Source organism: Bos indicus, chromosome 18, assembly GCF_029378745.1.
Source record: "Bos indicus isolate NIAB-ARS_2022 breed Sahiwal x Tharparkar chromosome 18, NIAB-ARS_B.indTharparkar_mat_pri_1.0, whole genome shotgun sequence".
In the NCBI taxonomy this organism is placed as follows: Eukaryota; Metazoa; Chordata; class Mammalia; order Artiodactyla; family Bovidae; genus Bos; species Bos indicus.
Window position 1 is genome coordinate 54884430 of NC_091777.1, and position 27656 is coordinate 54912085.

Consider the following 27656-nt stretch of genomic DNA (forward strand, 5'->3'; position numbering starts at 1 on the left):
ATCTTGAAAAGTAGGCATTATCCTCGTTTTATAAATAGGGAAACTGAGGCTCAGTGCCGCAATGACTGACCCATCTAGGACTAAAGAGGAGTCACTTTTCTCCTTCAAGTAGTCACTCATTCAACATTCACCGACTATCTAATCCCTGTGTTTGTCTCTGGAGAATCTAGGACCTTCAAGACAGAAAGCTTGGAAGTTGAATTGTATTATTCATTAATGAGCTGATAGGGTGAATTATACATGAATAGATTACATTAATGATTGTGAATTGTAATACATCAATGTAAAGACCCTGATGCTGGGAAAGATTGAAGGCAGGAGGAGAAGGGGACGACAGAGGACAAGATGGTTGGCTGGCATAACTGACTCGATGGACATGAGTTTGAGCAAGCTCCGGGAGTTGGTGATGGACAGGGAAGACTGGCGTGCTGCTCATGGGGTCGCAAAGAGTAGGCCAACGACTGAGCAACTGAACGGAACTGAACACATCAACGTATTAATAATTAATACATTAATAATAATAACTAAATCACGGGGGGGTGTTTTGATAGTGTCTGGGCTCAGGCCAGCGTCCTATTTTGGCTAAACCCCTGCGTCCGGGCGACCCACAGATACAATTAGCTGTTCAGAGGCAGGATAGACCAATTTGCCACCGTCACGCCTCCACTGGCCCCCAGAGGGCGCAGCGTCACCCGAAGCTCCGCCCAAAGCGAGGCGGGGCCTGATCATTCTGTACGCAGGCGCACAGTGAGCCTTGGGCTCTCGCAGCTGCTCATTGGCTCCTCTTTCCGCCTCGGGGGCTGGGCTGGGCCGTGAGAATGGCGTGCGCAGGCGCAGGACCGGCTTCGGGCGCGTGAGCGGTCCTGGGGACCGGAAGTTGAGGCGATCTCGGCGGGTAGCGAGGTGAGGGGGGCGGGGCGGCTGCGTGGGGCGGTGGTGGCGGCGACTGGAGCTCGATCGGGATCGGGAACAGCTTGGGAGCGGGCTGAGGGGAACGGGGAGACCCCGAGATGAGGCAAGGTGTTGGAGGAAGCCGGGCAGCCGGGAGAAGCAGATAGAGATGGAGCCTGAGCGTTGCTAAGAGAACTGAGGGTCAGAGAGGTTGAAAGAAATGGAGGCACAAAAAGGAGTTTCGAGAAACTGAGGGACTGAGAGACGGGGAGGTTGAGACGAGGAGAGAAGCTGAAAACTGGAGAGATCGAGGGCGAGAGACTAATGGATCCGACGGAGAGAGGCTCACAGGGTCCACGAGAGAAGTGTGATCGCACCGTGCACTTGGGAGATGGAAAGAAACGTAGAACGATGAGAGTGGAAACTAGAGTTTTGAGAAAAGTGTACATATTTGTGTGTGTGATGTATATGTATGCATATAACTATATATGAGTGATGTAGTGTCTGATTTGTGTCAGCCCTAAGTAAATGTTGGCTATTATTAGAGCTTCAAACTAGGTGACAGAATTTTAGATGGAGAAATGGAGAGTCAGTGATGGAGAGAGAAGAAAACGGAGAGTCACACACACACATACAAAATTCAAACAAAATAAGAGATGAAAAACTGAAGAGGAGGAGTGGAGTCAAATGGAGAAAGACAGTTGGAGAGAAAATCAGAGGGAAAAACAGATCAGGGTGGGAGAGAATCAGAGAAATGAAGAGTTGGGACCAGTCAAGGAGAGGGAAGAGAGGTAAGGGTGGTGAGCAAGATGGACCAGAAAAAAGAGACCTGAAGATGGAGAGCCAGAGAAGAGAGATGGGGAAGTAGAGAAAATCTCTAAAAGCCTTGAGCCTAGGAAGTACAGGCCAAGAGATGGTCAGAGGCACAGTAAGAGAGAAACTAGTCAAGCCAAGAAGTCCAAAAGATAGCCTAAGACTAGACACCTTGAGAGCCATAAGGATGCCCTCATTCTGGCCCACATACATACGTAAGGCAGTTAGCAGCCTGGGAGGAATGCTCCCCTCCGTTTCATTGTCCCTGTCTTTTTCTGAGACTCACTGGCCCAGCATGGCAGCATTTTCAAGGCCTTTTCCTTTTTGTTCCCTGCTAGAAAAGAAATTCCCTCTGAAGGTGCTATGGTATCACCCAGCCCACGTGCTTACCAGGAAGTGGTGGGCACTCCCCACAAAGCTACTCTTTTATGGGTACAGCTCTGCCAGTCCACAGGTTCTTCAACTGGCTCTTGCCTGGCTTTGATAAACCCTTAACTGGCTCTGATAACTCCCAGGGTTGGTCTGGGTCTCTCTGAGACTAGAGATAGAACCTCTGAACTCTGTTCTGTGATGGCCCTTAGAGACTGAAGGCTGAGGAGGAGAAAGCATTGCTAATAAACCAAGGGGAACTGTGACCTTTTGAGTGTAAAATTCTTTCCAGGTTGTATGCCTGTGGTTCCTCGCACTGTTTTCTCTGTCAGTCATCATGGAGAGAAAGCACTGGGCTTGTATGTCAGTTACTGTTTCGCTTCTCTGTGTCAGGCTAGGTAATAAACGTTGCAGTGTTTTGAGATGGGGATTGTTCCCATTTTTCAGATGAAGAAAACCTCAGAGGAGTTAATTTGCACGTGGACGCCTATCTGGTAAATGATAAAGCTGAGGCTGAAATTCAGATCTACCTGACTGTGAAGTCTTTACCATGGAAGGCTCGGGACCCTTTTGTCAATTTTTTTTCATTAATTTTTTTTGTTGTTTTGGCTATGCTACACGGCATGTGGGATTTTTAGTTCCTGGGTCAGGAGTCGAACCTGCGCTCCCTGCATTGGAAACATGGAGGCTCAACCACTTGACTGCAGGGGAAGTCCCTTAGGACCCTTTGAAGATCATAAACTCCTTTAAGAATCTGAGTGATGGGCTTCGCTCCAGAAAATAGCATATACAAGGGGATGTGCTTCATTGGTTAGGAGTTTACGCAGCTAAGAAACCAGGCCTTAAGCAAATGGACTTAGCGGTGAAATGGACTTTTGGAAGGAACTCAAGCACTGAATGGCGTTGCCAAGCTTCTCCCCTGTCCCTCTTCCACTTCTGTCCTTGTGGTTGCTTGGTGACCATCCTTGTGTGTGCCTCCTTGTGCCCACATGCAGTCTTTTCTGTAGGAAAGATTTCTAGGAAAAGACTATTTAAGACGTGCTACAAAGAGCTCCCTGCTTATATCATCCTTGCTTAGCCAACAGTAGATAAGCTTTTCTGTGCTAACAGCCTAGTGTAAATTCCTGGGAAGGGCCCTGACTGCCTCTCCTTGGGTCACATGTCTACTCCTCAGACCAGTCACTGGTTAAAGGGGGAGTGGGATACCATGATTGGCCAGGCCTTTGTCACTTGCCCAATCAATAGGAGTTCTCGGACTTATAGGCAGTGGAAACCATGTAGATTTCAAGAAGGGCTACTCTCCCAAGGAGAGTGCATTTGTTTTTCAGGAAAAAAAAAAAAAAAAAAAGCGGGAAGTGCCAGGCAGGCAAAAACAAACCATGCAACACTTGCAAAATCAGGCACTGAATTCCAGAGGGTTTCCGGGGATCCTGAAACTCAGTAGACCACGCCTCTCATGTTGTGTCTCATGACCAAGTTCTGCTGTTGGCTGGCCATGTGACCTACATTCCTTCAGGTCCAAAATCCCCTTCTTGGGGATCCTTCCCTGACTCCCAGGCATGGTCAAGGAAGGCTCCTGCAGCCCCCGGGCTTCCTTTCTTGCTGCCCCCATCTCTGGATTGTCAAGAGTCTGGTGGCAGGACCCCCTGTGGGCGCTCAGTGTGGTCTTACCCATTGCTGTCCCTTCCCCTAGTCCAGTGCTTGCAGAACAGCAGGCTGTCAGTAAATGTGTCTAATAAATGACTGTCTTCTGTTTTTTCCCGCAAACATCCAGGGCCTGCAGCCCCAGGATGAACTTGTGTCCATCCCAGAGGTCACCACAGGAGTCGTGAGGTGCCCTGTGCGTCACCAGCCTGACCCAGGCCGCAGGCCATTTGCTCTGCCAACTCCTGTGTCGATCCTGTAGCACCACTGAAGAGGAGATTAGCTCTTGGAGGAGAAAGTGCTGCCTTCTTGCCGGCACTGGCCTCTCACTGCAGCAAGTGGGGAATGTCCGAGAATATTTGGTCTAGGGGCTCAGAACTGAGGCCGGTTTTGTGACAGCCCTGGGATTGGCCACGGCATGCCGCCTCCCAGAACAAGGGAGGGCAGGGGTCCCTGGGACCGACCCCGGGCTCCCAGTCCTGAAGCGGCCCCAGAGAAATGGAACTGGAATTGTCCCGAGACACGGCGCCTCTTTGAGGATGCCTTCTTTGGCGATGAGGATTATATCCGGCAGGGTTCTGAGGAGTGTCAGAAGTTTTGGACATTCTTTGAACGCTTGCAGAGGTTCCAGAATCTCAAGACCACCAGGAAGGAGGAGAAAGATGCCAGGCAGCCCAAGCACAGCCACCCAGCACTGGCCGACTTGCCTCGCGCCTACGACCCTCGCTACCGCATCAACCTCTCCGTCCTCGGCCCGGACGCTCGGGACTCTCGGGGGCCGGGCAGGCGCCTGCCCCCGGAGAGAGTGTCCGAGTTCCGCCAAGCCCTGTTGCACTACCTGGACTTCTGCCAGAAGCAGGCGTTTGGGCGACTGGCCAAACTGCAGCGGGAGCGGGCGGCACTGCCCATTGCCCAGTACGGGCACCGCATCCTGCAGATGCTGAAGGAGCACCAGGTGGTGGTGGTGGCGGGCGACACGGGCTGCGGCAAGTCCACCCAGGTGCCCCAGTACCTGCTGGCCGCCGGCTGCAGTCACGTGGCCTGCACCCAGCCCCGGCGAATCGCCTGCATCTCACTGGCCAAGCGCGTTGGCTTCGAGAGCCTCAGTCAGTACGGCTCACAGGTGAGTGGGGCAGAACAGGCTTCCAGGTTTTCTCACATAACCTCACGGGATAAGTTAATATCAGTGAAGTTACGAAAACACTACCCTTCTACCTGGCAATGCTTCTCCTAGAAATTTTTTTATAGATTGGCCTGGATATGGTCCAAATGACAAAGGCGCTAACGGTAGCCAGTTTAGTACTGTAAAAAAAATTGGAAATGCCTAAATGTTTATCAGTCTTTCTCTAGGCAGTCAGAAAAAAAAGAATGAGGATGTTTCTTACTAATGATATCTAGGGTTCTAATCCTGGCTCGACCACTTAAAAATTGTTATTGAGACTTCCCTGGCAGTCCAGTGGTTCAGAATCCACCTTCCAACGCAGGGGACTTGGGTTCTATCAGGGTCAGGGAACTAAGATCCCACATGCTATGGGGCAACTAAGCCTAAGTGCCCCGACTAGAGAAACACATCTGAAATCGAGGTGTGTACGATGTGAGGTAAGGGTTAAGATATGTTTCCTTTCAATAACATTTTTTAGCCTGTTTACTTTGGATGACTGGCTTCAGTTTCTCCATCTGTGAGATGAGGGTAATAATAGTGCTTACATTGTGTGGTGGTTGTGAGGATGAAATGAGTTGATATACATAAAGATTTAAAGTAGTTCCTGGTACTTAGAAGGGACTCAGAGAAAGGTTAATCGTTACTATTGTAATTAATTAGTATCATACATCAGGCTCCATGCCAAATACTTCATGTGCATTAGCGCATGTAATTCTCAGGGCATCTAGAAGGAAAAAATATGTCTCTGGGATGGAATTGCCCAAAGTCGGCAGCACTAAGTGGCAGAGGTGACATTCGAACCCAAGCCTGTTGGTCTCCGGGCTCTAATGTGGGACACTTGCTCAGGTTTTTGATATGGGGAGGGTCAGAGGCTACAGGACAGGCCCAGTGTCCTCTCTGACCACCCCCTCCCACCCCCCACCCCCAGGTTGGCTACCAGATTCGTTTCGAGAGCACGCGCTCGGCGGCCACGAAGATCGTGTTCCTGACGGTGGGGCTGCTCCTCCGGCAGATGCAGCGGGAGCCCAGCCTGCCCCAGTACCAGGTGCTGATCGTGGACGAGGTGCATGAGCGGCACCTCCACAACGACTTCCTCCTGGGGGTCCTCCAGCGCCTGCTGCCCCAGCGGCCTGACCTCAAGGTTGTCCTCATGTCGGCCACCATCAACATCTCGCTCTTCTCCAGCTACTTCGGCAACGCCCCCGTGGTGCAGGTGCCGGGGCGGCTCTTCCCCATCACGGTCAGTGCTGCCCACACCTCCCGCCGCCCCCCACCCCACCCCCCAAGCCCCAGACTCCCCACCCGGTCCCTGGCCAACCTGGACATGTTGCTTCGCTTCTCTCCTTCTCTGTTCCCCATCTCTTTAATTAATGACCTTCTCTCTCTTTTTAAAGTTTTTCTGTATTTATTTTGTGGCTGCTGCACTGTTGCAGCATTGCATGAGCTTCTCATTGCGAGGCTTCTCTTGTTGCGGAGCACAGGCTCTACAGCTCGGACTCAGTAGCTGAGGCGCATGGACTTAGTGGCTCCGTGGCACGTGGGATCATCCTGGACCAGGGACTGAACCCATGTCCCCTGCATGGACAGGCAGATTCTTATCCACTGTACCACCAGGGAAGCTGCTATTTTCTGGGCATTTGCAGTGTCCTAGGGAGAGTGCTAACTGCTTGTTAGAGGAGAGCCCAAAATTTAAAGGCTCAAATAACACAGAAATTTTTCTTATCTAACAGAAGAGAACCAACTTGTCCAGGCTGGTCCAGATTGATGAGCAATTCTGTTGCACATGGTCATTCAGGGACCCAGGCTCCTCCTTTCTCATCGCTTTACCATCTCACAGGGCAGGGTTTCTCAGACTCAGCACAGTTGGTATTTTGGGCTGGATAATTCTTGGTTGTGCCCTTCAGGGTGTTTATCAGCATCCCTCAGAAGTGGCAGGGCCAGGACTTAAATCCTGCTCACAGATAGATGTGGCACTGGGCCAGGTAGCTTCTGTTTGCCCTTCCAGATCTCCTGTGCCCTTCCCTACCTTCCTGTCTGCCCCGGCAGGCACTAACGGACCCCCCCTCCACCCAGCTTCTCCTTGGCCAGTGGAAAAGGAGAGGCCGCCCCTTCCCTCGAGGTCTGCAGTGGGCTAAACCTCGAAGCTCCTTCCAGGACGCCTCTCCGCACAGTCCTCTCCTTTATGGTTTGATAACCGCTCCTTCCTCTTGTTCTTTGGGGCCATGGCTTGATAACAGCTCTGAGGCTCCTCACGGCAGGAAATGCAGCGTTCCTTGTGGTTTCTGGATCTCAGTGCCCATCAATCTGTCTTCTAAGTAGTCATTAAAAACAGAGAGGGTGCTTTCAGAGAAGTGATTTTGAGGGTTTCAATTCCGACTCCACCCCTTAAAATTTTGTCATTGTTGGAGTTATACTCCAACTACAAAAGATTTATGTGTATCACAAGTGTATAGCTCAATTAATTTTCACGAATTAAATGTCTCAACGGGGACTTCCCTGGCGGTCCAGTGGCTAAGACTCTGAGCTCCCAATGCTGGGGAGCCGTGTTCGATCCCTGGTCAGGGAACTAGATCCCACATGCCGCAACTAAGACCTGGCACAGCCAAATAAATAAAAAAAATTTTTTAGTTTTTATCACAAGAAAAAATTTTTAAAAATACTTGAATGGAGCCAGTATCTAGGTTAAAAGGCATGAAACATTACCAGTACCCCAGAAACTTCCCAGTTACCTTGATACTTTGTCCTTTTCTCACATCCTCTTCAAGCTGAATATTTGAGACAGTTTGTCCTCTGTCTGCTGCCTGGCTGGTCTGTCCTCTCCATCAGCCTGTGGCCTCCCCACCCCCTGGTCACCTGGAGTGACCAGGTCTGCTCCTGCCTGGGGCCGTCTCCTCGCAGGTCGTGTACCAGCCGCAGGAGGCTGAGCCAACCACGTCCAAGTCAGAGAAGCTGGACCCGAGGCCCTTCCTCAGGGTGCTGGAAGCCATCGACAATAAGTACCCCCCCGAGGAGCGGGGCGACCTCCTGGTGTTCCTCAGCGGCATGGCGGAGATCAGCGCCGTGCTCGAGCCCGCCCAGGCCTATGCCAGCCACACCCAGCGCTGGGTGGTGCTGCCGCTGCACAGCGCCCTCTCTGTGGCCGACCAGGACAAGGTGCGGAGTGTAGCCGGGTGGAGCGGGGCAGGGGGTGCCTCGCTGCGTAGCCCAGGAGGAGGGGCTGGGGTGGCTGACACAGGACTGAGGCCACCCCACGACCCTGGGCTGTGGGCTGCAGAGAGGGGCCACTCACATCTTTCAGCTGGGGGAGGATGTTGCGGGGCGAGCTTCCTGATGAGGTGGGGGGCACTGGGGCTGGGCTTTGGCAGACAGGAGAATTTTGAGTAAAGGAAGAGGAAGGAAGGCAGTCCAGGTTGGGGGAACTAGCTTGAGCAAAGGCCTGGACGGAGCAATCTGGGAGTCAGGTGTGGGGAAAGGTGAAGAGACTGCCTGCTTGGAATGGAAGGGTGCTGGGGGACAGGTCTCTGGGTCACTGTCGGTCTAACAAATCACCCCAGGAGCTAGAGCATGGCCACTGTTACAGTCATTGTCTTACACGTCTTACGTGGTGTCTGTTGGTCAGGAATCTGGGAGGAGCTTAGCTGGATGGTCCTGGCTCAGGGTCTCTCATGAGTCGTGGTCAGGTGTCAGCTGGGGCTGCTGTCATTTGAAGGCTTGACTGGGGCTGGAGGATTCTCTTCTGAGATGGAGCACTCACTCACATGGCTGGCTCTTGGTTGGGGGGCCTTTCTAGGGGGCTACTTGGGAGTTCTCACAATGTGATGGCCAGCTCTTCCCAAAAGACCAAAGTAGAAGCCATAGCATCTTTTATGAGGTAGCTGTGGAAATCACAAACCATCACCTCTGCCCTGTTCAAAGGAACAGTACCAGGTGAGGCTGTGAATCCCGCGAGGTAAGACTGCCCCGGCCATCCTGGAGGCTGCCTGCCATAATCACCTCCAGGAGAGTCCCTTCAGGTCACATGTGGTTGTTTAGTGATTAAAGAAATAACCTTTGAGGGACCTCCCTGGTGGTTGGGTCCCGAGGTTAAGGCTCCATGCTTCCACTGCAGGGGACACAGGTTCCACCCCTGGTTGGGGAACCAAGAGCCCACATGCTGTGGGGTGCAGCCGTAAAAGTAAAAAACAAAACCAAAACACAGCCAAAAAGTTAAAAAAAAAAAAAAAGAAGAAAGAAAAGGAAGAAATAACATTTGAGCGCTTCCTAGTGCTTCTCTTGCACCAGGGGGCCCCTTTGGGACACGGTGGGGGCTTCCCCTCAAGCTGCTGGTCTGCTGGGGGCCGGATGGGCATGTAATCAACGATTCTACAAGTAGTAGAGGAAAGCCTCGGATATTCTGAGAGCAGAGTCTTGGTGGATTCAGGAAAGGCTCCCTGGGGAAGGGACTTTGCAAATGGAGACCTGAGAAAGCCCCATTCTGGGACGGGGGGCAGGAAAACGCATGTGCCAGCTAAAGTGTGTGGGGCACTTGTTTTGTGCTGGGCAGTGTCTGAACCACCCTGTCTGCCGGGTCCTGTGTCCCCATTTGACAGCTGCAGAAACTGAGGCATAGGCACTCAGGCAGAGTCACGTGACTGGCAGAGCCAGGCTGTAGAACTTGGTAATTTGGTATCAGAGCCCATGCTCCGAACCATCTGTTGGCAGACTTTCTGTGAAGAGGGTGGAATCTTCAGGTTTTATGGGCATGTGGTCTTTGTCACAACTACCCTGCTACAAAGCAGCTGTAGACTCACCAGGTGAGGCTGTGCTCTGTTAAGTTTGATTCACAAAAACAGGTCACAGAGTGGATTTGGCACACAGGCTGTAGTTGCTGACTCTTAACCACTCTTAACCACTGTGCCTGACTGTCTTTTGGGTCCATGAGAAGGGCTTGTGCAAAGGGCCTGGGGTGAGAGAAAGACAGGGCAGCTGGGAAACTACACGCAGAGTGGCTGGGTCCAGATTGTGAGGGGGAAGTCATGGGACCAGGGAGGTGCACAGGGTAGACCACCAGGGGCCTGGAAGACCCACTGCAGGCCTGGACTTTGTCCTGAGGGCACGGGGGGATCTTGGGAGGGTTCTGAGCAAGGTGGCGGGCAGTTCTGTTTGCTTTAGCAGATCCCTCTGTTGCATGTGAAGGCTGGATGGGAGGGGTGAGACCAGAGACCAGGGAGGAAGCTGGAGCGGGATCTGGGTGGGAAAGAATAGGCATGGACTGAGGCAGGGGCTGTGGCTTTGGGGATTTTCAAGGGGATCGGCTGTGGCTGGATGGGTGAGGAGAGATGAACACCCAAAATGGCCCAGGTTCTGTCCCCAGTGATGCAGTAGATGAGGAGATGGGGGCCCAAGGAGGAAAGGGTTTGGTAGAAGGTGCTTAGGCTGTTTGAGACGTATGACTGAGGTCCCATGGGAGATCCACGAGGCCCCCAGACACAGGGGTCAGTGAGTGCCATGTTAGTTGTGCAAAGAGCCTGGGTGGGGTAGGACAAAGACAAGGCCCCAAGGCCACCTCTTTACCGCCCCCCAGGTATTCGACGTGGCCCCCCCTGGAGTCCGGAAATGCATCCTCTCCACCAACATCGCTGAGACCTCAGTCACCATTGACGGGATCCGCTTCGTGGTGGATTCTGGTAAGGGTGCCCCCTGGCTTCCCCCAGGACCTGGTGAGGTGTGGGGTTGGAGATGTGCGTGTGTAGTGAGGGAGCTCACACAGAGGCAGGGAGGTTGGTAGTGTTTGGGGCTGTGGAGAGTGGTGGCATCTTAGTCTCGTTCAGGCCGTCCAAGCTTGCCCCTGCCTCAGGGCCTTTGCACTTACTGTTGTCTCTGCTGAGAGCTGTCTTTCCCCCAGATATCCACACGGCTCACTCCCTCACCTCATTTCAGGACCTGTGCAAATGTCTCCCCAGTAGAGAAGCCCACCTTGTCCACGTTATCTAAGTGATCTCCTTTCACTGTCACCTCCCTCATGAGGCTTTATTTTTCTTCATAGTGTGGGGCATTATATTTTATATCCCAGCTAGACTCTTTTCTGAAAAGTCAGCATAGCTTAGTGGTGAGGAGACACTGGAACCAGCCTGGCCAGGTACCTTGCTGGCTGTGTGACCAAGGTCTGACAATCTCAGTGGGTCATTTTGTTCACTTGTAAATAATAATAATAAATAATAAAGTAATAATAGCACCTCCTTCAGGTTGTGAGGATTAGAAGACTTAATACGCTTGGGGGCTGAGGCCAGTACCTGGTACAGGGTGAACAAATGCTCAGTAAATGTTAGCAGTTACCTTACTGTATTGAATCTGGTACCATTGATGAGAAAAGGAAATGGCAAACCACTCTAGTATCCTTGCCTGGGAAATCCTATAGATAGGACCCTGGTGGGCTTCAGTCCATGGGGTTGCAAAGAATTGGGCTTGAGTAGCGACTAACACACACATAATTTTATGTACTGTTAGAAAATGCTGTCTGTTAATCAATGACATGTCACTAATTTTAAGGTGCATTCCATTTTGAGAGACAAAAAAGTATGAAAAAAGCGTGGTCTTGAACTGATGAAATCTGGTGTTTTGTTCAGCCCCGTGAACGAAGGGACTTTGTTTTGTTCACAGCTGTGTCCCTACTTCATAGTCCAGTGCCTGGCACCTGTGTGTGTGTGCTTAGTCGCTCAGTCGTGTCTGACTCTTTGCAGCCGCTTGGACTGTAGCCCTCCAGGCTCCTCTGTTCATGGGGATTCTCCAGGCAAGAATATTGGAGTGGGTTGCCATGCCCTCCTCCAGGGGATCTTCCCAACCCAGGTCTCCTGCATTGCAGGTGGATTCTTTACCATCTAAGCCATCAGGGAAGCCTGGCACCTAGTAGGTATTAATAAAATTTGTTGGATGACTGAATCTCTGAATAAAGAAAGGCATGAAGAAGTAAATGAAAAGATGCATGAATGAAGAAACTGAAGAATACATTAACAGAATGGTAGAGTGGGGCCCAAACTAAGCCCTGGGATAGTGTTACTAGAAGAGTCCTAAGTGAGGTGTTGGTCGAGGCCCAGGCACGTGGAGGGCCCACATGGGTCCTGCACACACCTTCCCTTCCCTTCCCGCTCCCCTTCTGCCCGCCCAGGGAAGGTGAAGGAGATGAGCTACGACCCACAGGCCAAACTGCAGCGGCTGCAGGAGTTCTGGATCAGTCAGGCCAGTGCCGAGCAGCGTAAGGGCCGGGCGGGCCGCACGGGCCCCGGCGTCTGCTTCCGCCTCTATGCTGAATCGGACTATGATGCCTTCGCCCCCTACCCGGTCCCGGAGATTCGGAGGGTCGCCCTGGATGCATTGGTGCTTCAGGTAATGCAGGGGCGGAGAGGAGGCTGAATCCTGAGTGCTGGTGCCAGAGAGGAATCCAGGAGATATTTAGACAGGGTTTCAGGGTCAGGAAGGGGAGGGTGGGCCACGCCACAGAGGGGAACTCATTCCTTCCAAATGTCAGATCCCACTATGGGGTGGGAACTGTCCCCCCCCAGTCCACAGGGTCATGGGAAGAAACTGGTGACTCAAGCAGAATGTTTTCAGCTGTAACAGAAAACCCACGAGGAAGTGGCTTTTTACTTTTTTTTAGGAAGTGGTTTTTAAAACTGGGGTTTCTCAATATGCTCTATGTCATGGCTTGTATCTCAGTAGTTAGTTTTGCTTAGACTAGGCTGCTGTGATGAATAGACCCACTTACATAACAGCCAACACAGCAGAATGTCAGTCCTTGGATTGGTTTCCTTTATTCCTATTAATAAAGGAATATTATTAAATATTATTATTAAATAAAGCAGTTTCCTTTATTCAGAGGTGTTTAGTCACTAAGTCATGTCTGACTCTTGCTACCCTGTGGACTGTAGCCCGCCAGGCTCCTCTGTCCATGGGATTTCTGAGGCAAGAATACTGGAGAGGGTTCCCACTTCCTTCTCCAGGGGATCTTCCCAACCCAGGGATTGAACCTGCGTCTCCTACACTGGCAGGTGGATTCTTTACAGCTGAGCCACTGGGGAAACCCTTATTCAGAAACCCAGGCCTTTTCCCTCTTGTGGCTCCATCATCCCTCCAGGGCCTTCATCATTTGTATCAGCCTGTGAGGGGGACAGAGCGTGGGACTTGGGTTTGGGAGGGTGAGGGTGGGTCCGCAAGTGATGTGCCTCCCTTCCACTCACCCCGGTGAGAACTCACGGCCCTGTCTCACTGCAGGGGAGGCTGGGAAGTGTAGTCCTGTGCTCAGGAAGAAGCAGAGAAGGACAGTGGGCGGCATGTGCCATGGGCTCAAGTGACTTGAACCAGCCCCCTTCCTAAGGGTGATGCACACTGATGGGTCTGTATTTGTTTGATTTCCTTTGGAAAAAGTGCCAGTTCTGACCCACTTCTTGGAGTTCCTGACTCATATAACCTGCTGTTTGAAAAATATTGGCTTGAACAAAATTTCACATAATGAGAAGTCTTGAAATAAGGAGGTTACAGCCTTGGTTGTTTAAATAGATTGGTGATGTCATGCAGGACCAGGTTTTATTTTTTTAATTTATGTATTTATTTATAATTTTTATTTTGGGGCTGTGCCTCGTGGCATGTGGAGTCTTAGCTCCCCAACCAGGGAGTGGACTTGTACCCCCTGCAATGGAGGCTTCCCTGGTGGCTCAGTTGGTAAAGAACCCACCTGCAATGCAGGAGACCCTGGTTCGATTCCTGGGCCAGGAAGATCCCCTGGAGAAGGGATAGCCTACTCATTCCAGTATTTTTTGGCTTCCCTGGTGGCTGAGACAGTAAAGAATCCACCTGCAGTGCAGGACACCTGAGTTTGATCCCTGGGTTTTGAAGGTCCCCTGGAGGAGGGCATGGCAACCCACTCCAGTATTCTTGCCTGGAGAATCCTCATGGACAGAGGAGCCTGGCGGGCTACAGTCCATGGGTTCACAAAAAGTCGGACATGGCTGAGCGACTAAGCGCAGCACAGCCCCTGCAGTGGAAGCTCAGAGTCTTAACCACTGGACCACCAGGGTTTTTTCTAGCTTTCCAACCTCAGCTTAGCAGCAGCTCTCCTAATAACAGTGATGATGATGATGACCATGATAGAAAATAATTTCACCTCGTATTTCTCATGTGCTGGGCTCTGTTCTAAGTCATATATATGACTGTTTTGATCGTCACACAACCTCTGTGTAGTAAGTAAGCTTCTTCCAATTTATGGATGAGAAAAAGGATGCACAGAGAGGTAAGATACCTTGATCCGTGTGGCACTCCTGGCAAGGGGCAGAGCCTGGACTCATCTGAGGCTCTCAGGCTCCAGAGCCTGCCTCATGAATGCACCTTCACTTTGGTAGCCACAGGTGGCACCTCCTCCTCCTTTACCTGTTTGGCAGCAGAAGCAATGAACTGCCCTTCTTTGTGGGTCTCATTTTTTTTTAAATAATTTTATTTTTATTTTTGGCTGTGCCAGGTCTTTGTTGCGGCATGAGCTTTTCTCTCGTTGTGGTGCTGGGGCTTCTTGCAGTGGCTTCTCTCGTTGCAGAGCAAGGGCTGTAGGGCTCTCGGCGTCAGTAGTTGGGGCTCCCGGGCTCTAGAGCGCAGGCTCAGTCGTCGTGGCTTAGTTGCTCTGGGGCAGGTGGGATCTTCCCGGACCAGGGATCGAGCCAGTGTCTCCTGCATTGGCAGTCAGGTTCTTTACCACTGAGCCACTAGGGAGGCCCCTGTGGGTCTTGTTTTTTTAAGGCCATGGGAACTTTTCCAGACACCCTGGCCGGTCTCCCATCCTGCCTTGTTGGTGGAACTGGGTCAGGTGTCCACTCTGTGACCTGTAATTGATCTGTAATTGTCCAGGAGGAAGGGAGGGCATTGCCTGACTGGATCAGAGCAATGATTTGCAGTCCCAGTTACATGTTGGAATCACTGGAGTGCCTAAAAGGTCAAAATCATCCGTGCTTTATCCCCCCACCCAGACCTCCTAATTTGAAGGTCTTTTGACAAGTGTCAGTGGTCTGCCAGAGCACCAGGGCTCGGTAACCAGGGAGGACGGTGGGATGGCTGGTTGAGGGCTGGATGGCCTGCAACTTCTGGTGGCCTCCAGATCAGGGCCAGGGGAGAAGTCACTTCACCCAGAGACTTTGGCTGAGCCCCCAGCTCTCTGAGCTTTGTCCTTTCTCAGAGTCATGTGAGCCACCATGCCAGCCTTACCTTCATCCCCTCACCAGAGGGGTGCTGTTTCCCCTGAGCCGTGCCAGGTCTGGTGATGGGTACACATTTCACCTCTTCCTCCCCACGAGCCCCTCTGTGCCACTGAACTAATCAGGATGCTGTTGTTGAAAGCGAAAGAAACCCGACTGAAGCTGTTGTATTCAAAATAGGGGATTTTATGGATTTGTGAGTCCATGTTGGGGGAGGTGGGGCTTAGGAAAAATAAAGGGTTTCTCCGTCTGCTGTGGATTGGCTGATATCCAGGCAGTGGGAAAAACAACCTCAGCTGCTCTGGGCTTCCACCCTGGCCCCTCAGAACCAGAATGGGTGCAGGAGCTCCTCTCTCAGCTCCAGGTTGCAAAGTCCCAGGGAAGGATTCTGATTGGCCCAGCTCAGGTCACATGCTCAGCCCTTTGTCAGTTGCTGTGACCAGGGGCTGAGAAACCTCAAGTGGTCCAGCTTAGATCGTGTGCTTGTTCTGTGGCCGGGGTCTGGGAGAAGAGCTGCTTGGTGGACACACAGATAATGGCCCGCCTTGTCCACTTCTATACAATGGGCCTCGACATTGCATGTATTTTTACAATTTATTTATTTATTTTTAATTGGAGGATGATTGCTTCACAATACTGTGTTGATTTCTGCCATATGCCAACATGAATCAGCCCTAGGTATACGTATGTCCCCTCCCTCTGGGCGTTTTAAAGTGTCACAGGTTTGTGATCCCCGAGTCCCCCAGTGTTCCCCAGTGGCTCCTGTGTTCCCCATTCCTGAGGGGGGGGGTTGACTGTCATTCCAGATGAAGAGCATGAGTGTGGGGGACCCCCGAACCTTCCCGTTCATCGAGCCCCCACCACCAACCAGCTTGGAGACAGCCATCCTCTACCTCCGGGACCAGGGTGCGCTGGACAGCTCAGAGGCCCTCACCCCCATTGGGTCCCTGCTGGCGCAGCTGCCAGTGGACGTCGTGATTGGTGAGGACCACCGCCACCCTGGGGGTAATCACTGAGGATCCTGAAAATGGGTGTGGGACGATGCTCACTCTCTGAGTTACCTGGAGGCAAGGGTGTTCTGTCTCTAGGCCCTGTCCACTCATTCACAAGTCCTCTGTGCCACACACAGTTCTAGCACCAGGGTTACAGCAGTAAACAAAACAGATGCTTCTTTCCTGTGCCCAGCCCAGCCCCAGCGTCACCCTGGTACCCGCTTTCCTGTGGTTATAAGGATGTCAAAACTGCCAGCCTCTTCCTCTTACTCATCCCTGAGTCATCCCAGCCCCTCCCAAGGAGCTTGCTAACCGAGGCATATTCATCTTCATCTTGCCCAATTCTCCTGATTCAGGACATTCTGTATCTACCAATTAACCATCTACGGCCCAGAGAATAGTCCCAGCTGAGCTTTGCCACCTGGGGCATCATTTCCCAAGCGTGGTGCTCAAGGGAGCTTGCTGCCCTTGTCAACGTTAAAGTCCCCATCATTGTGACATGCTAGAGCAGCTATGAGCAGCAGGCTGGGTACCCTGAGGGCCACCCACAGCCGTGGAAGTGGTTATTTCTGTTTGTGTTAGAAGAGGACAGGGCTAGTGCAGAGAGAATCGCCTCTGAGAAAGAACGTTCTGTGAGCCTTTACTGTATGCCAGTGTGGAAGACTCTGTGGCCCTTATTTCATCTTCATTTGGTGAGGGTAGGACCTCCAGGCGTCCTATTGTACAGATGAGGAAAACAAGGCTCAGAGAAAGTGCATCACTAGCTCGCCAGGGAGGCACGCCCCAGCCAGGCTGGCACCGTCGGTCCCCGGGCCCTGCAGGGCAGGAGGCACAGATGACGCGGTGCTGGGCCCAGCTGGCTCATCACTGGTCTTCCTCCGTGCCAGTAAGCGCCCAGTGCTTCACAGGTGAAACAGTTCATGCTCATAGCACGTAGACACTGCTGTTAGCCCATTTCACAGATGGAGAAACAGAGGCACCGAGAGATGGAGGGACTTGCCTTAGGTGACAGAGCTAAGAGTTCTGGGACAGCCTTGTTTTTCTGCCCATCTTTATCTTACGAGGCTAGCTGCGTAACAGGAACTTTCTGGAAAGGTGGGCAGGGGAACAGTGAGGATGAGTCAGGTCACTGAGCTCTTGGAAGGTGGAAACACTCTTTCGTCACACTGGGAGCTGATTCTGGGTGTGATTCTGGCTCCCGAGGCCCTCTGGGAGTGAGGTGGAGGGTGGGTCAGGGGTCCCTGAGGAGTGGGGAATGCCGTCGGGCGCCCAGGAGGCTCAGCGCTGGTCCACCCCCAGGAAAGATGCTGATCCTGGGCTCCATGTTCCACCTGGCTGAGCCCGTGCTCACCATCGCCGCCGCCCTCAGCGTCCAGACGCCCTTCACCCGCAGCGCCCAGAGCAACCCCGAGTGCGCGGCGACGCGGCGGCCCCTGGAGAGTGACCAGGGTGACCCCTTCACACTCTTGAACGTCTTTAATACCTGGGTGCAGGTGAGCTCGGCAGCGCCCTTCCTCTGCCCCAGCCGCCTGGCTGTCGTTCTCACGGAGTCCGGGCTTTGCACCCCACCTCCACCCCAGGGAGGACCCCTGAGGCCACCGCGGACGGGGCCTGTCTGGGGAGAATCTCGAATCCACTTTTCATGGGACGAGCACATGCTGAGGGGAGCCTGGGGTCTCTAAGCACTGACTAAAGCCAGCACTGTCTGGCTTTTCAGATGCCTTAGGGGGTATCTGTGTGTTGAACACATGTTCCCTGACCAGGCCTGGTCCTGTCCTGAGCTGTGCTAGGGACCCGGTGATGACTAAACTTACCTGGCCCTGCCCTCCTGGACTCCCAGTCCAGCACAGAGAGGCAGATTGTCCCTGGTCAGTGACCACCCAGAATGGGCTGCAGTGGGAAGTCCAGGGGCCTCTGAGAGCCCCAGAGGGCTGTCTGACCCTGTGTAGTCTGGGAGGACTTCCTGTAGGAGGAGGCATTGGGCTGAGAAGAAGGAGAGCAGGTGTCGCTGAGGGAGGGCTCCCGCCAGCCTCACATCTTTCCAGTGGCTGGTGTTGCGGCTTGTCTGGGTGGTGGGTCGGCACCCCCCACCCCTTTCCTCAGCTGGTCAGGCCCTGACCTCCTGGGGTCTGGACCTCCACTCAGGTGAAATCTGAACGGGGCAGAAACTCACGCAAGTGGTGCCGCCACCGGGGCATCGAGGAGCACCGGCTATACGAGATGGCCAACCTGCGGCGCCAGTTCAAGGTGAGGTCTGGGAGAAGGGGTGGGGGCTGGCCCCCCGGGGAAGGCAGCCAGGAACAGACTTGGGACATGGGTGTGGGAGGAGGTAGAGGGAGAGTATCCGTGAACACTCTCCACAGCGTGGCATCTCTTCTTCTCTGACAGCATCGTCAGATCCCCTCCCCACACCCACCTCCCCCACCATCACATGGCTAGTGTGGGGTGGGGCCAGGGCAAAGAGGTGAAAATCGAGGAGGGCTTCCTGGAGGGGTGGACAAGGTCTGCCGTCACGAGTCACATCCTCACAAAAAACCTTGTTCTCAAGCTGGGGTGCTGAGGTGGCCACGCAGGCCGCGTGCTGGGAGGTGTGGAGCATGGGCTCTAGGGTGGGTGGGCTTTCGGGTGGGTGGGCTTCCCTAGTGGTGTTTGGAGGCACCATCAGGAGCGGGACACCTCAGCACTGAGTCTGAGCTCTGCCGCTTGCTAGCAGTTCAACCACGGGCAAGTTACTGGGCCTCTCAGGGCTTCAGCTTCTCCCTCAGAAAATGGGGAAGCAAAAAATAGCCCTACCTCCAGCATTCCTGTGAGGACTAAATGAGTTAAAACGTTGCAGATTTTCTTTATGTCTACTTTATTCATTTATTTGGGCTGTGCTGGGTCTTCCTTGCTGAGTGCGGGCTTTCTCTAGTTGCTGCGAGCGGGGCTGCTCTCTAGTTGCGGTGCTCGGGCCTCTCACTGCCGTGGCTTCACTTGTGGAGCACAGGCTCTCGGGTGGGTGGGCTTCAGGAGCTGTGGCGCTGGACTTAGTTACTCTGCAGCGTGTGGGATCTTCCCGGACCAGGGAGCGAGCTGATGTCCCCTGCATTGCTCCGTGGATTTGTAACCACTGGACCACCAGGGAAGCCCTGCAATTTTTATTGTTATTATTAAGATGCGGTTCTGCAGGTGGTTTGTGTCCTTAATATTCCATGGGCATCTTTCCCTTCGAGCACAAAAAAGCTCTGGTGCTGGCGAATTCTAGCCCCCTGTTGTGTGGCATGCCACGGAATGAAAATAAAACAGCCTCTGAGGTAGCCGTTCCCCTTGGCTGCAGACCTCAGTGCGCAGTCACCACCAAGGCCTCCCGTGCGTTAATGGGTCCCCACGTTCACACATCCCCTTCGTACTTGACATCATCTCTCAACGTCTCTGACTTTCTAAAGAGTGGTGGTTCAACCTTTGTTGGGCCCCAGATGCTGAGGAACAGGTAAGTGGGGGTGCTTTTCCTTCTCTCACTCTCTCTGTCCCATCAGATATCCTGTCTCTTCTCATTGGTTGGGGCTCAATGGGAAACAGAGGGTCAATCCAGTAGGGTCCCTGGGAGGCTGTTTCTGGAGGCGTGGGCAGGAGGTCTGTCAGGGGCGTTGGAATCACGGGGACGGTCCATGATTTCTAGATTCCACACCCACTGCCCCCCACCCCCACCTCGGAGATTCTGATTCAGTCATTCTGGGTGGGGCACAGGTCTTGGCATTTCTTTTTTTAAGTAATTTTATTTATTTATTTATTTTTGACTGTGCAGGGTCTTCGTTGCTGCGTGGGCTTTTCTCCAGTTGTGGCGAGTGGGGGCTGCTCTCTAGTTGCGGCGCGCAGACCTCTCATTGTAGTGGCTTCTCTTGCTGCAGAGCATGGGATCTAGGGTGTATGGGCTCAGTAACTGAGGCTCTCGGGCTCTAGAGCGCAGGCTCAGTAGTTGTGGTGCAGAGGCTTGCTCCGAGGCATGTGGGACCTTCCCAGACCAGGGATCGAACCTGAGTCTCTTGTTTTGGCAGCCGGGTTCTTTGCCACTGAGCCACCAGGGAAGCCCCAGTATTTGTGACAACTTTCCAGATGATCCCAGATGCTGCTGCTGCTACTGGCCAAAGTACCACACTCCGAGAAGCATTTTAGTGTAGGAACCTCATGGGGCTGGTGCAGGCCTGGAGGGGCAGGTGGGCATGTAACCAGAGCCCGGGGACAGCTGGGTGGAGAGGGTGTGTGACCTGAGCCCCCAGGGAGGACCCTGAATGGTAATGGTCACCCAGCCTGGTCTCCTCCCTCCTGTCCCTCAGCCTGGGTGTTCCGTTGGCCAGCAACGAAGACAGTTCTCTTTTCTAGAACAGTTACGTGCCCAGCACCATGTAAAGAGTTGTTGTCTTTGGTTCCCTGACCAGGGATCGAATTTGGGCCCTGGCAGTGAAAGTGCCAAGTCCTAGGACCACCAAGGAATTCCCAGAGAGTGGTTCTCATATAGCCCCTTTCAGCCCCAGCTGGGAGTTCCCAGGAGGGTCCCCGTTTGTCATTTGAGGACAGTGGTGGCTCTAAGGGTGAGGTCACGTGCCAGCCAGCTGCAGGCCCCCAACAGGAAAGTGCATCTGGGCCCAGAGTGCACCTGACCGTGTCCCTCACTCGGGCTCCATCTGCCCCCAGGAGCTGTTGGAGGACCATGGGCTGCTGGCCGGGGCCCAGGCCCCGCAGCCGGGAGACAGCTATAGTCGGCTGCAGCGGCGGCGGGAGCGCCAGGCGCTCTACCAGCTGAAGCGCCGGCACGAGGAGGGCGTGGGGCGCAAGCGCAAAGTGCTGCGAGTCCAGGACGACCAGGACGGCTGGTCCAGCGACGAGGACCGGGGTGGCTCAGCCTCCCGGGGGGCTGGCGACAGCGTGGACATCCAGGTAGGGCGCCATGGGGCAGTCTGGGGCCTGGGGCAGTGGGGATGGCGTTTATCAGAGCGGGGACTCCTCATCTCAGGAGGTGGGTTTCCGTGGACAGGTGTCTACCGGACCCCTGGGATCCCCAGATTCCAGTACCAGCCCCTTGGGCAGTGGGGAGGGCCTCAGGAACCCACCTCCCCCTGTGTTCCCCCCAGGACGTGAAGTTTAAGCTCCGGCACAATCTGGAGCAGCTGCACGCGGCCGCCAGCTCGGCCCAGGCCCTGACTCGGGACCAGATGGCCCTGCTCAAGCTGGTGCTCGGCCGGGGCCTCTACCCGCAGCTCGCCGTCCCCGACCCGTTTAACAGCAGCCGGAAGGACTCGGACCAAGTGTGTCTCCTCATCTGTGTCTTGTCATCTGTCATCCCTTCCCAGCGCCTGCTCTGTGCTGGGGTTACAGCAGTGACTGAGGCAGCCCTGGCCCTGTCCTTGTGGGGTGCAGTCTAATGATGGGGGCAGGGGAGAGACTCGTGCCCAGACAGTGACCCAGAGTGGGATGGGGACCCAGGAGCTGAGGGAACAGGAGGACCTGATCAGCATGGGAGGGAATCAGGGAGGGCTTCCTGGAGGAGGGAGTTTTGCGTTGAGATGAGGAGGAGGGAACCTGGCAGCAGGAAGAGCAGGTCTGAGCCTCCGTCCCCTGGCATCCGCCTTCTACTCCTCCAGATCTTCCACACCCAGACCAAGCAGGGCGTTGTGCTGCACCCCACCTGCGTCTTCACCAACAGCCCTGAGGTGCTGCACGCGCAGGAGCAGGCGGCCAGGGGCAGCGATGGGAGCCGAGGTACCAGGAGCCCAGGCGGGGCTGGGGAGAGGCCTGCCACTGGGGGTGTGGGGGGCACAGTGATCTTGGGGTGCTGCTTGCCGTCGGGGATTACCCCCTCTCACCTCCCACACTCTGCCTTCCCTGGGGCTGCTGACCTGAGGCTTGCAGGTCCCAAGAGCCACCCCTGGCTGGGTGGCCTTGGGCGCCCACCCCTCTCCCTGCCGAGCCTCGCCCTCCCCATGTGGTGCTGGCTGCCCGGAGCCCATCCCAAGGCCTGAGGTTTGCGCCATTAGAGCAGCGCCTTCCAGGAGAGGAGTCAAGGGAGCTCCGTGAACCTCGGGGCTTGGTCCTTCTCAGGGCGGGTGGGCCCCCAGCCCTAGTGTTCAGGCAGCTGCATTCGGTCTACCTTCCAGTGGGATCCAGGCCACAAGGTGGCCTCTGCTGAGGCTGCACTCAGGCCAGGCTGGTCTGCAGGGGGTGCCCTTCCCCGGGTGCAGGCTTCACACCTTCAGCGATGTGTGCTTTGTCTGAGCGCTGAAACACAACTCATCCTTCTCTTGTTTGTAAAGAGAGTAACACACTGCGTTAAAATGGCAAATACTAACCCCACAAGATAAAGTGTATGATTTTAAACACCAAAGATAGAATTTGAAATTTTCTCGCTAATCTTTTTCTTTGTAAAAAAAATGTATTTATTCTTTATGAAGGAGGATTGCTTTACAGTATCATGTTAGTTTCTGCCATACATCGACACGACATTTTTTTTTTTAATGTTTATTTATTTGTTTGACTGCACTGGGTCTTAGTTGAGGCATTCGAACTCTTAGTTGGGCCGTGTGAGATCCATTTCCCTGACCAGGGATCGAACCCGGGCCTCCTGTATTGGGAGCTCAGACTTTTAGCCACTGGACCACCAGGGAAGTCCCTCTAATCTTTAAGTTGTGTAAATTCCTAGTCAATTTATCCTCTTCCTATTACAGTAAGTCACCTGCATATGAACAAGTTCCGTTCCAAGAACATGTTCTTAAGTCCTGTTTGTTTATAGGTCTTAACACAGCTAGGACCCATTTAACACAATCAGTTATGTAGTACTGTAATAGGTTTATAATATGTTCTCATCTTTGAAAGTTTGCAACGTATGTTGCAAATGTTTGTATGTAGGGGACTTACTGTACATTGGTTTTCTCCTTTTTATTTATTTTTGGCTGTGCTGGGTCTTTGTTGCTGCACGGGCTTTTCTCTAGCTGTGGTGCGCAGGCTTCGTTGCGGCTCCCAGCCTCTAGAGTACAGGCTCAGCAGTTGTGGTACATGGGCTTAGTAGCTCTGCGGACACGTGGGATCTTACTGGATCAGAGATCAAACCCATGTCTCCTGCCTTGGTAGGTGGATTGTTTACCCCTGAGCCACCAGAAAATCCCGTTTTTCTCCTTTTTGAAAACATTTGGGAAGTTCCAGGTATCTTTTAAGTAGAGAGACTGTGATGAACCCTCTGTGACCTTACCCAGCTGCAGCTGTCAGGATTTTCCATCCTTGTTTATTCTGTCTCCTTGATTTTTTCCCCTGTCTTTGCTGGAGCATGTTAAAGCAGGTCCCAGACATCTTACCAGTTAGTAATGATAATAAAAATCCTATTCATAAGGACTGTTATTTTGTATCACCACAGTACTGTCATCCATCAGCCCTAACAAAATTAGCAACAATTCTTAATATCACTGAATAGCCGAAATCACATTCAGCTTGGTGGAGTGTTTAAGAACATGCCACAGACATTTTATCCTTAGGCATGTTCTTTGTGTGGCTATTTGAATGGGGCGTCCCTGGTGGCTCAGATGGTAAAGAATCTACCTACAGTGCAGGAGACCCGGGTTTGATCCCTGGGTCGGGAAGATCCCCTGGAGAAGGGCATGGCTACTCACTCCAGTATTCTTGCCTGGGAAATCCCACAGACAGAGGAGCCTTGCGGGCAGCAGTCCATGGGGTCGCAAAGAGTCAGACACAACTGTAGTGACTAACACTTCACTTCACTTGAATAGTGGGAGGGGGACAGACCGCCCCTGGGGGGATTGACGGGTGTGTGTTGGGGGTGGTGGGGTGGGGAGAGGATGCTGAGCTGTCCCCTTGACCCTCTCAGATGACAGGGACAAGATGAGCAGCAAGCACCAGCTTGTCACCTTCGTCTCCCTCCTGGAGACCAACAAACCATACCTGGTGAACTGTGTCCGCATTCCCGCTCTACAGGTGGGTCCCGTCCCAGCCTCCCCGCCTCCCTCCCAACTGCCGGGCGCCATGGCTGTGTTCCTCGGGGCAGGGGGCCCCCGGGGGTGGGGGTGGGCCTGGAGGAGCCATCTTCCCCCAGGCTGGCTGCTGTCTCCTTCTCCTGGTATCCATTCATTACTGGCCGAGCGCCTGCCTGGTGCCAGCGCTTGGGGAAGACACACAAGGCGGGACCCGGTCCCTGCGCCCCCGGAGCTCACATCTAGCTGGGAAGGGCGGGCAGTAGCATAAACGCAGTGCAGCACTGAATGATAAAGCAGAGCGCGAAAAGAACAGGGTAAAGGGACTGGGGAGGGCAGAGGTTCTAGCATGGAATTAGGCCATCTGGGTGGGCCTCATTGAGAAGGTGCAGTCAGCAAAGGCCTGAAGGTGGGAGGGCTGTAGGGCTCTCTGGGGGAAGAGCGACCTAGGCAGAGGGAAGAGCAAGTGCAAAGGCCCTGGAGCACCACGTGCAGGGTGTGAACAGGGAACAGCTGGAGCAGAGTCAGGGTGGGGGAGAGAGGCTGAGGTGAGGTCAGGGTGGCAGGTGAGACCAGATCTCCCTCCTCCCCACCACCAGAGGGTTCTGAGCAGAGCTGGATCAGGGACTGACATGGGGCAGAGTCCGCGAGCCCAGCGAGGAGCCGACTGCAATCACAGGACAGGAGCGGATGGTGGTGGGGACTGAGGATGGGCTGGGTGAATGGGGGGCGCGCAGGAGCCCACGCAGGCGGGCGCCGCTCTAAGATGCCTGTCCACTGCTTCCTGTCTGCTGCCCCCTCTCTTCCAGTCCCTCCTGCTGTTCAGCCGGTCCCTGGACACCAATGGTGACTGCTCCCGCCTGGTGGCCGATGGCTGGCTGGAGCTCCAGCTCGCAGACACTGAGAGTGCTGTCCGGCTCCTGGCAGCTTCCCTGCGGCTCCGGGCCCACTGGGAAAGCGCCCTGGACCGGCAGCTGGCCCACCAGGCCCGGCGGCGGCTGGAGGACGAAGAGGAGGAGGAGGAGGAAGCCCCTGTCAACCACAAGGAGGTGGCGGCCCTGAGCAGGGAGCTGCTGCAGTTCATGACATCCAAGGTACCCGCCTACTGTGCACCTGCCCCCTTGGCTGGAGGGGCCGTCAGCCACAGGGATGAAGGCTCCGGAGGGCCCTGGCTTCCAGCTCATCGAGACACCCACATTTGGGGGTTTTCAAACCAGAGAAGTTGATGACAGGCTCAAGGTCACACAGCTGGTAAGGGTGAACCCAAGATTTGACCCCAGGAGCCACCCCCTTAACCCCTGCAGCCCTCATTCAACAGATGTGTATTAATACCTGCTGCATCTGGGGTGCTGCTGCTGCTGCTAAGTCACTTTAGTCGTGTCTGACTCTGTGCGACCCCATAAACGGCAGCCCACCAGGCTCCGCCATCCCTGGGACTCTCCAGGCAAGAACACTGGAGTGGGTTGCCATTTTCTTCTCCAATGCAGGAAAGTGAAAAGTGAAAGTGAAGTCGCTCAGTCATGTCTGACTCTTTGAGATCCCATGGACTGCAGCCCACCAGGCTCCTCCGTCCATGGGATTTTCCAGGCAAGAGCGCTGGAGTAGGGTGCCATTGCCTTCTCCGCATCTGGGGTGCAGATTACCCCTTGGTAGCAGTTAAGGGCATGCGAGATATGAGAAAGAAGCTGTGAGGTACATGGAAGACAGATGGGAAGAATTGGACAGAGAGCATGCTTGGAACCGAACCCCCACTTCTTTATGTGGTGTGCGGGTTGAGAATTGCTTCTGATTCTACTACACATGGATGTGGTGGGACCCAGAGGACCAGAGAAAGGGGAATGGGCTGACATGCCAGAGAAGGGGCAAGGTGGCCACACTTGAGGGTCGGACTTGAGGTCTGAATGTGTTCCCACAAGGATGAGGAGGGAAGGGGCCTGAGGAGAGCAGGTAAGGGAGTGTTCTAGACAAGCCTTTGGTCATGAGTATCTTAAACCAGGGTGTGAGTGGCTTAAGCAATTGGCCTCCTTAACTGAAAAGTCCAGGGGTGTACTTCAGGCACAGCTGGATCCAGGTGCTCCCATTATGTCTACCTGTCTCCTGTCTGCTGATAGAGTCTGTCTGCTCTATCTTCTGTCTCTCTTTGCTCAGGTTTCCTACAGCCTCCGGCGGCTCACAGGGCTGGAAGCCCAGAACCTCTATGTGGGACCCCAGACCATCACAGCTGCCCCCAGTCTCCCTGGCCTCTTTGGCAACTCTACCCCGTCCCCCCACCCCACCAAAGGGGGCTACGCAGTCACTGACTTTCTTACCTACAACTGCCTCACGGTGAGCACAGACGCGCACCTTGGCCCCTCGTCCTCCTGCCCCTGAGAGTGAGATTTTAGAGATTCCCCCTGGCACCCCCAACCACATTCCAGCTTAGTCCAGAGATGCAGTTTCAGAAAGGGCCTGCCAGCCCTGAGGGCTTCTGGGAAGGTCCCAGGCTGGTGGTGGGGAGTGGGGCAGGGAGCCAAGCCCTGACACAGCCCGCTGTCACAGAGCGACGCGGACCTGTACAGCGACTGTCTCCGCACTTTCTGGACCTGCCCGCACTGTGGCCTGCACATGCCCCTGACGCCCCTGGAGCGCATCGCCCATGAGAACACCTGCCCTGAGGCTCCGCAGGGCGGCCCCCCAGGTGAGGCTGGGGCGTGGCCCGGATGCCTGTGTCTGCCCAGCTGTCCGTCCAGCCTGGGGTTCTTTCCATGCATCTGGGTGTCCTCAACCCTCTGCCTGGCTGGTGGCTGGTGCCACGATGGGCTCTGTCACTGAGACCCAGAGCATGGGACACGGAGGGCCTGGAGCCACCTCATTCGCGTGTCTCTGTCTGTCTCTCTGGTCTCTGCTGCCGCCTCTCTGACCCGCCTCTGCTTTTCTGTCTCTCTGCCTGTTTCTCTTTTTCTCTGTTGTCCCCGAGCCGTCTCTGCCTCGGCCACATCCATCCTGTTGTAACCCAGAGGACGCCACAGTGGGCAGACCTGGGCAGAGTCGGCTCTGGTGCGTCCCACGCCACACACACGCGCTCACGGGGAGATGGCTGCGGGGCCATGTGGTCCCACTCCAGGGCTCTCTCTGTCTCTTTCAGTCTCTGTGTCTCCACTTGTGTTTTTCTCTGTCTCTCTCACCCCGTGGGGACACAGAGTAAAGACTTGCCTCTGTGTGTGTGTATTAATCAGGGAAGGCTTCCCGGAGGAGGCAGAGCTGGAGTTCTGCAGAGGCCAGGAGAGAGCCTGAGCCACAGAGATTCCTGGAATTTGGGTGGGAATGAGAGCACGCAGTGGAGCACGGCCCCCAACCCCCTTCTCCTCTCCCCTAGGGGCTGAGGAAGCTGCCCCCGAGCCCCCCCAGAAGGCATCTGCTCTGCAGAAGCCTTACCACTGCGAGGCCTGCCAGAAGGACTTTCTGTTCACGCCCACGGAAATCCTGCGGCACCGGAGGCAGCACGTGTGAACCCAGCCCATCCCGGACCAGGGCCAAGGCCAGGACTGCCGCCCTCGCCCCCAGCCTAGGCTCGGAACTGTGGTCTGGGCCCAGCCCCGAGGTGGAGGGAGCATAAATACGTGAATAAACTCTCACGGATGGA

At 54.3% G+C, this 27656-nt stretch overlaps 1 protein-coding gene across 4 annotated transcripts; it reads left to right on the plus strand.

The window, feature by feature from the left end:
- Positions 1-782: 782 nt before the first annotated feature.
- Positions 783-27656, plus strand: DHX34 (DExH-box helicase 34). Of its 4 annotated transcripts, XM_070771339.1 has the most exons (18): positions 961-1682; positions 2521-2567; positions 3848-4840; positions 5808-6119; positions 7778-8032; positions 10443-10545; positions 12024-12241; positions 15897-16071; positions 17382-17575; positions 18228-18329; positions 20754-20996; positions 21191-21364; positions 21701-21818; positions 23932-24038; positions 24844-25128; positions 26183-26359; positions 26573-26711; positions 27390-27656. In XM_070771339.1, the coding sequence occupies exons 3-18, from the start codon at positions 4136-4138 to the stop codon at positions 27521-27523; spliced, it is 3441 nt and encodes a 1146-aa protein (XP_070627440.1). In that variant the 5' UTR covers positions 961-1682; positions 2521-2567; positions 3848-4135; the 3' UTR covers positions 27524-27656. The 4 variants fall into 4 exon arrangements, with proteins under 4 accessions (XP_070627442.1, XP_070627438.1, XP_070627440.1 ...); XM_070771337.1 differs by lacking the exons at positions 961-1682; positions 2521-2567 and adding an exon at positions 784-903; XM_070771338.1 differs by having other exon boundaries at positions 961-2567.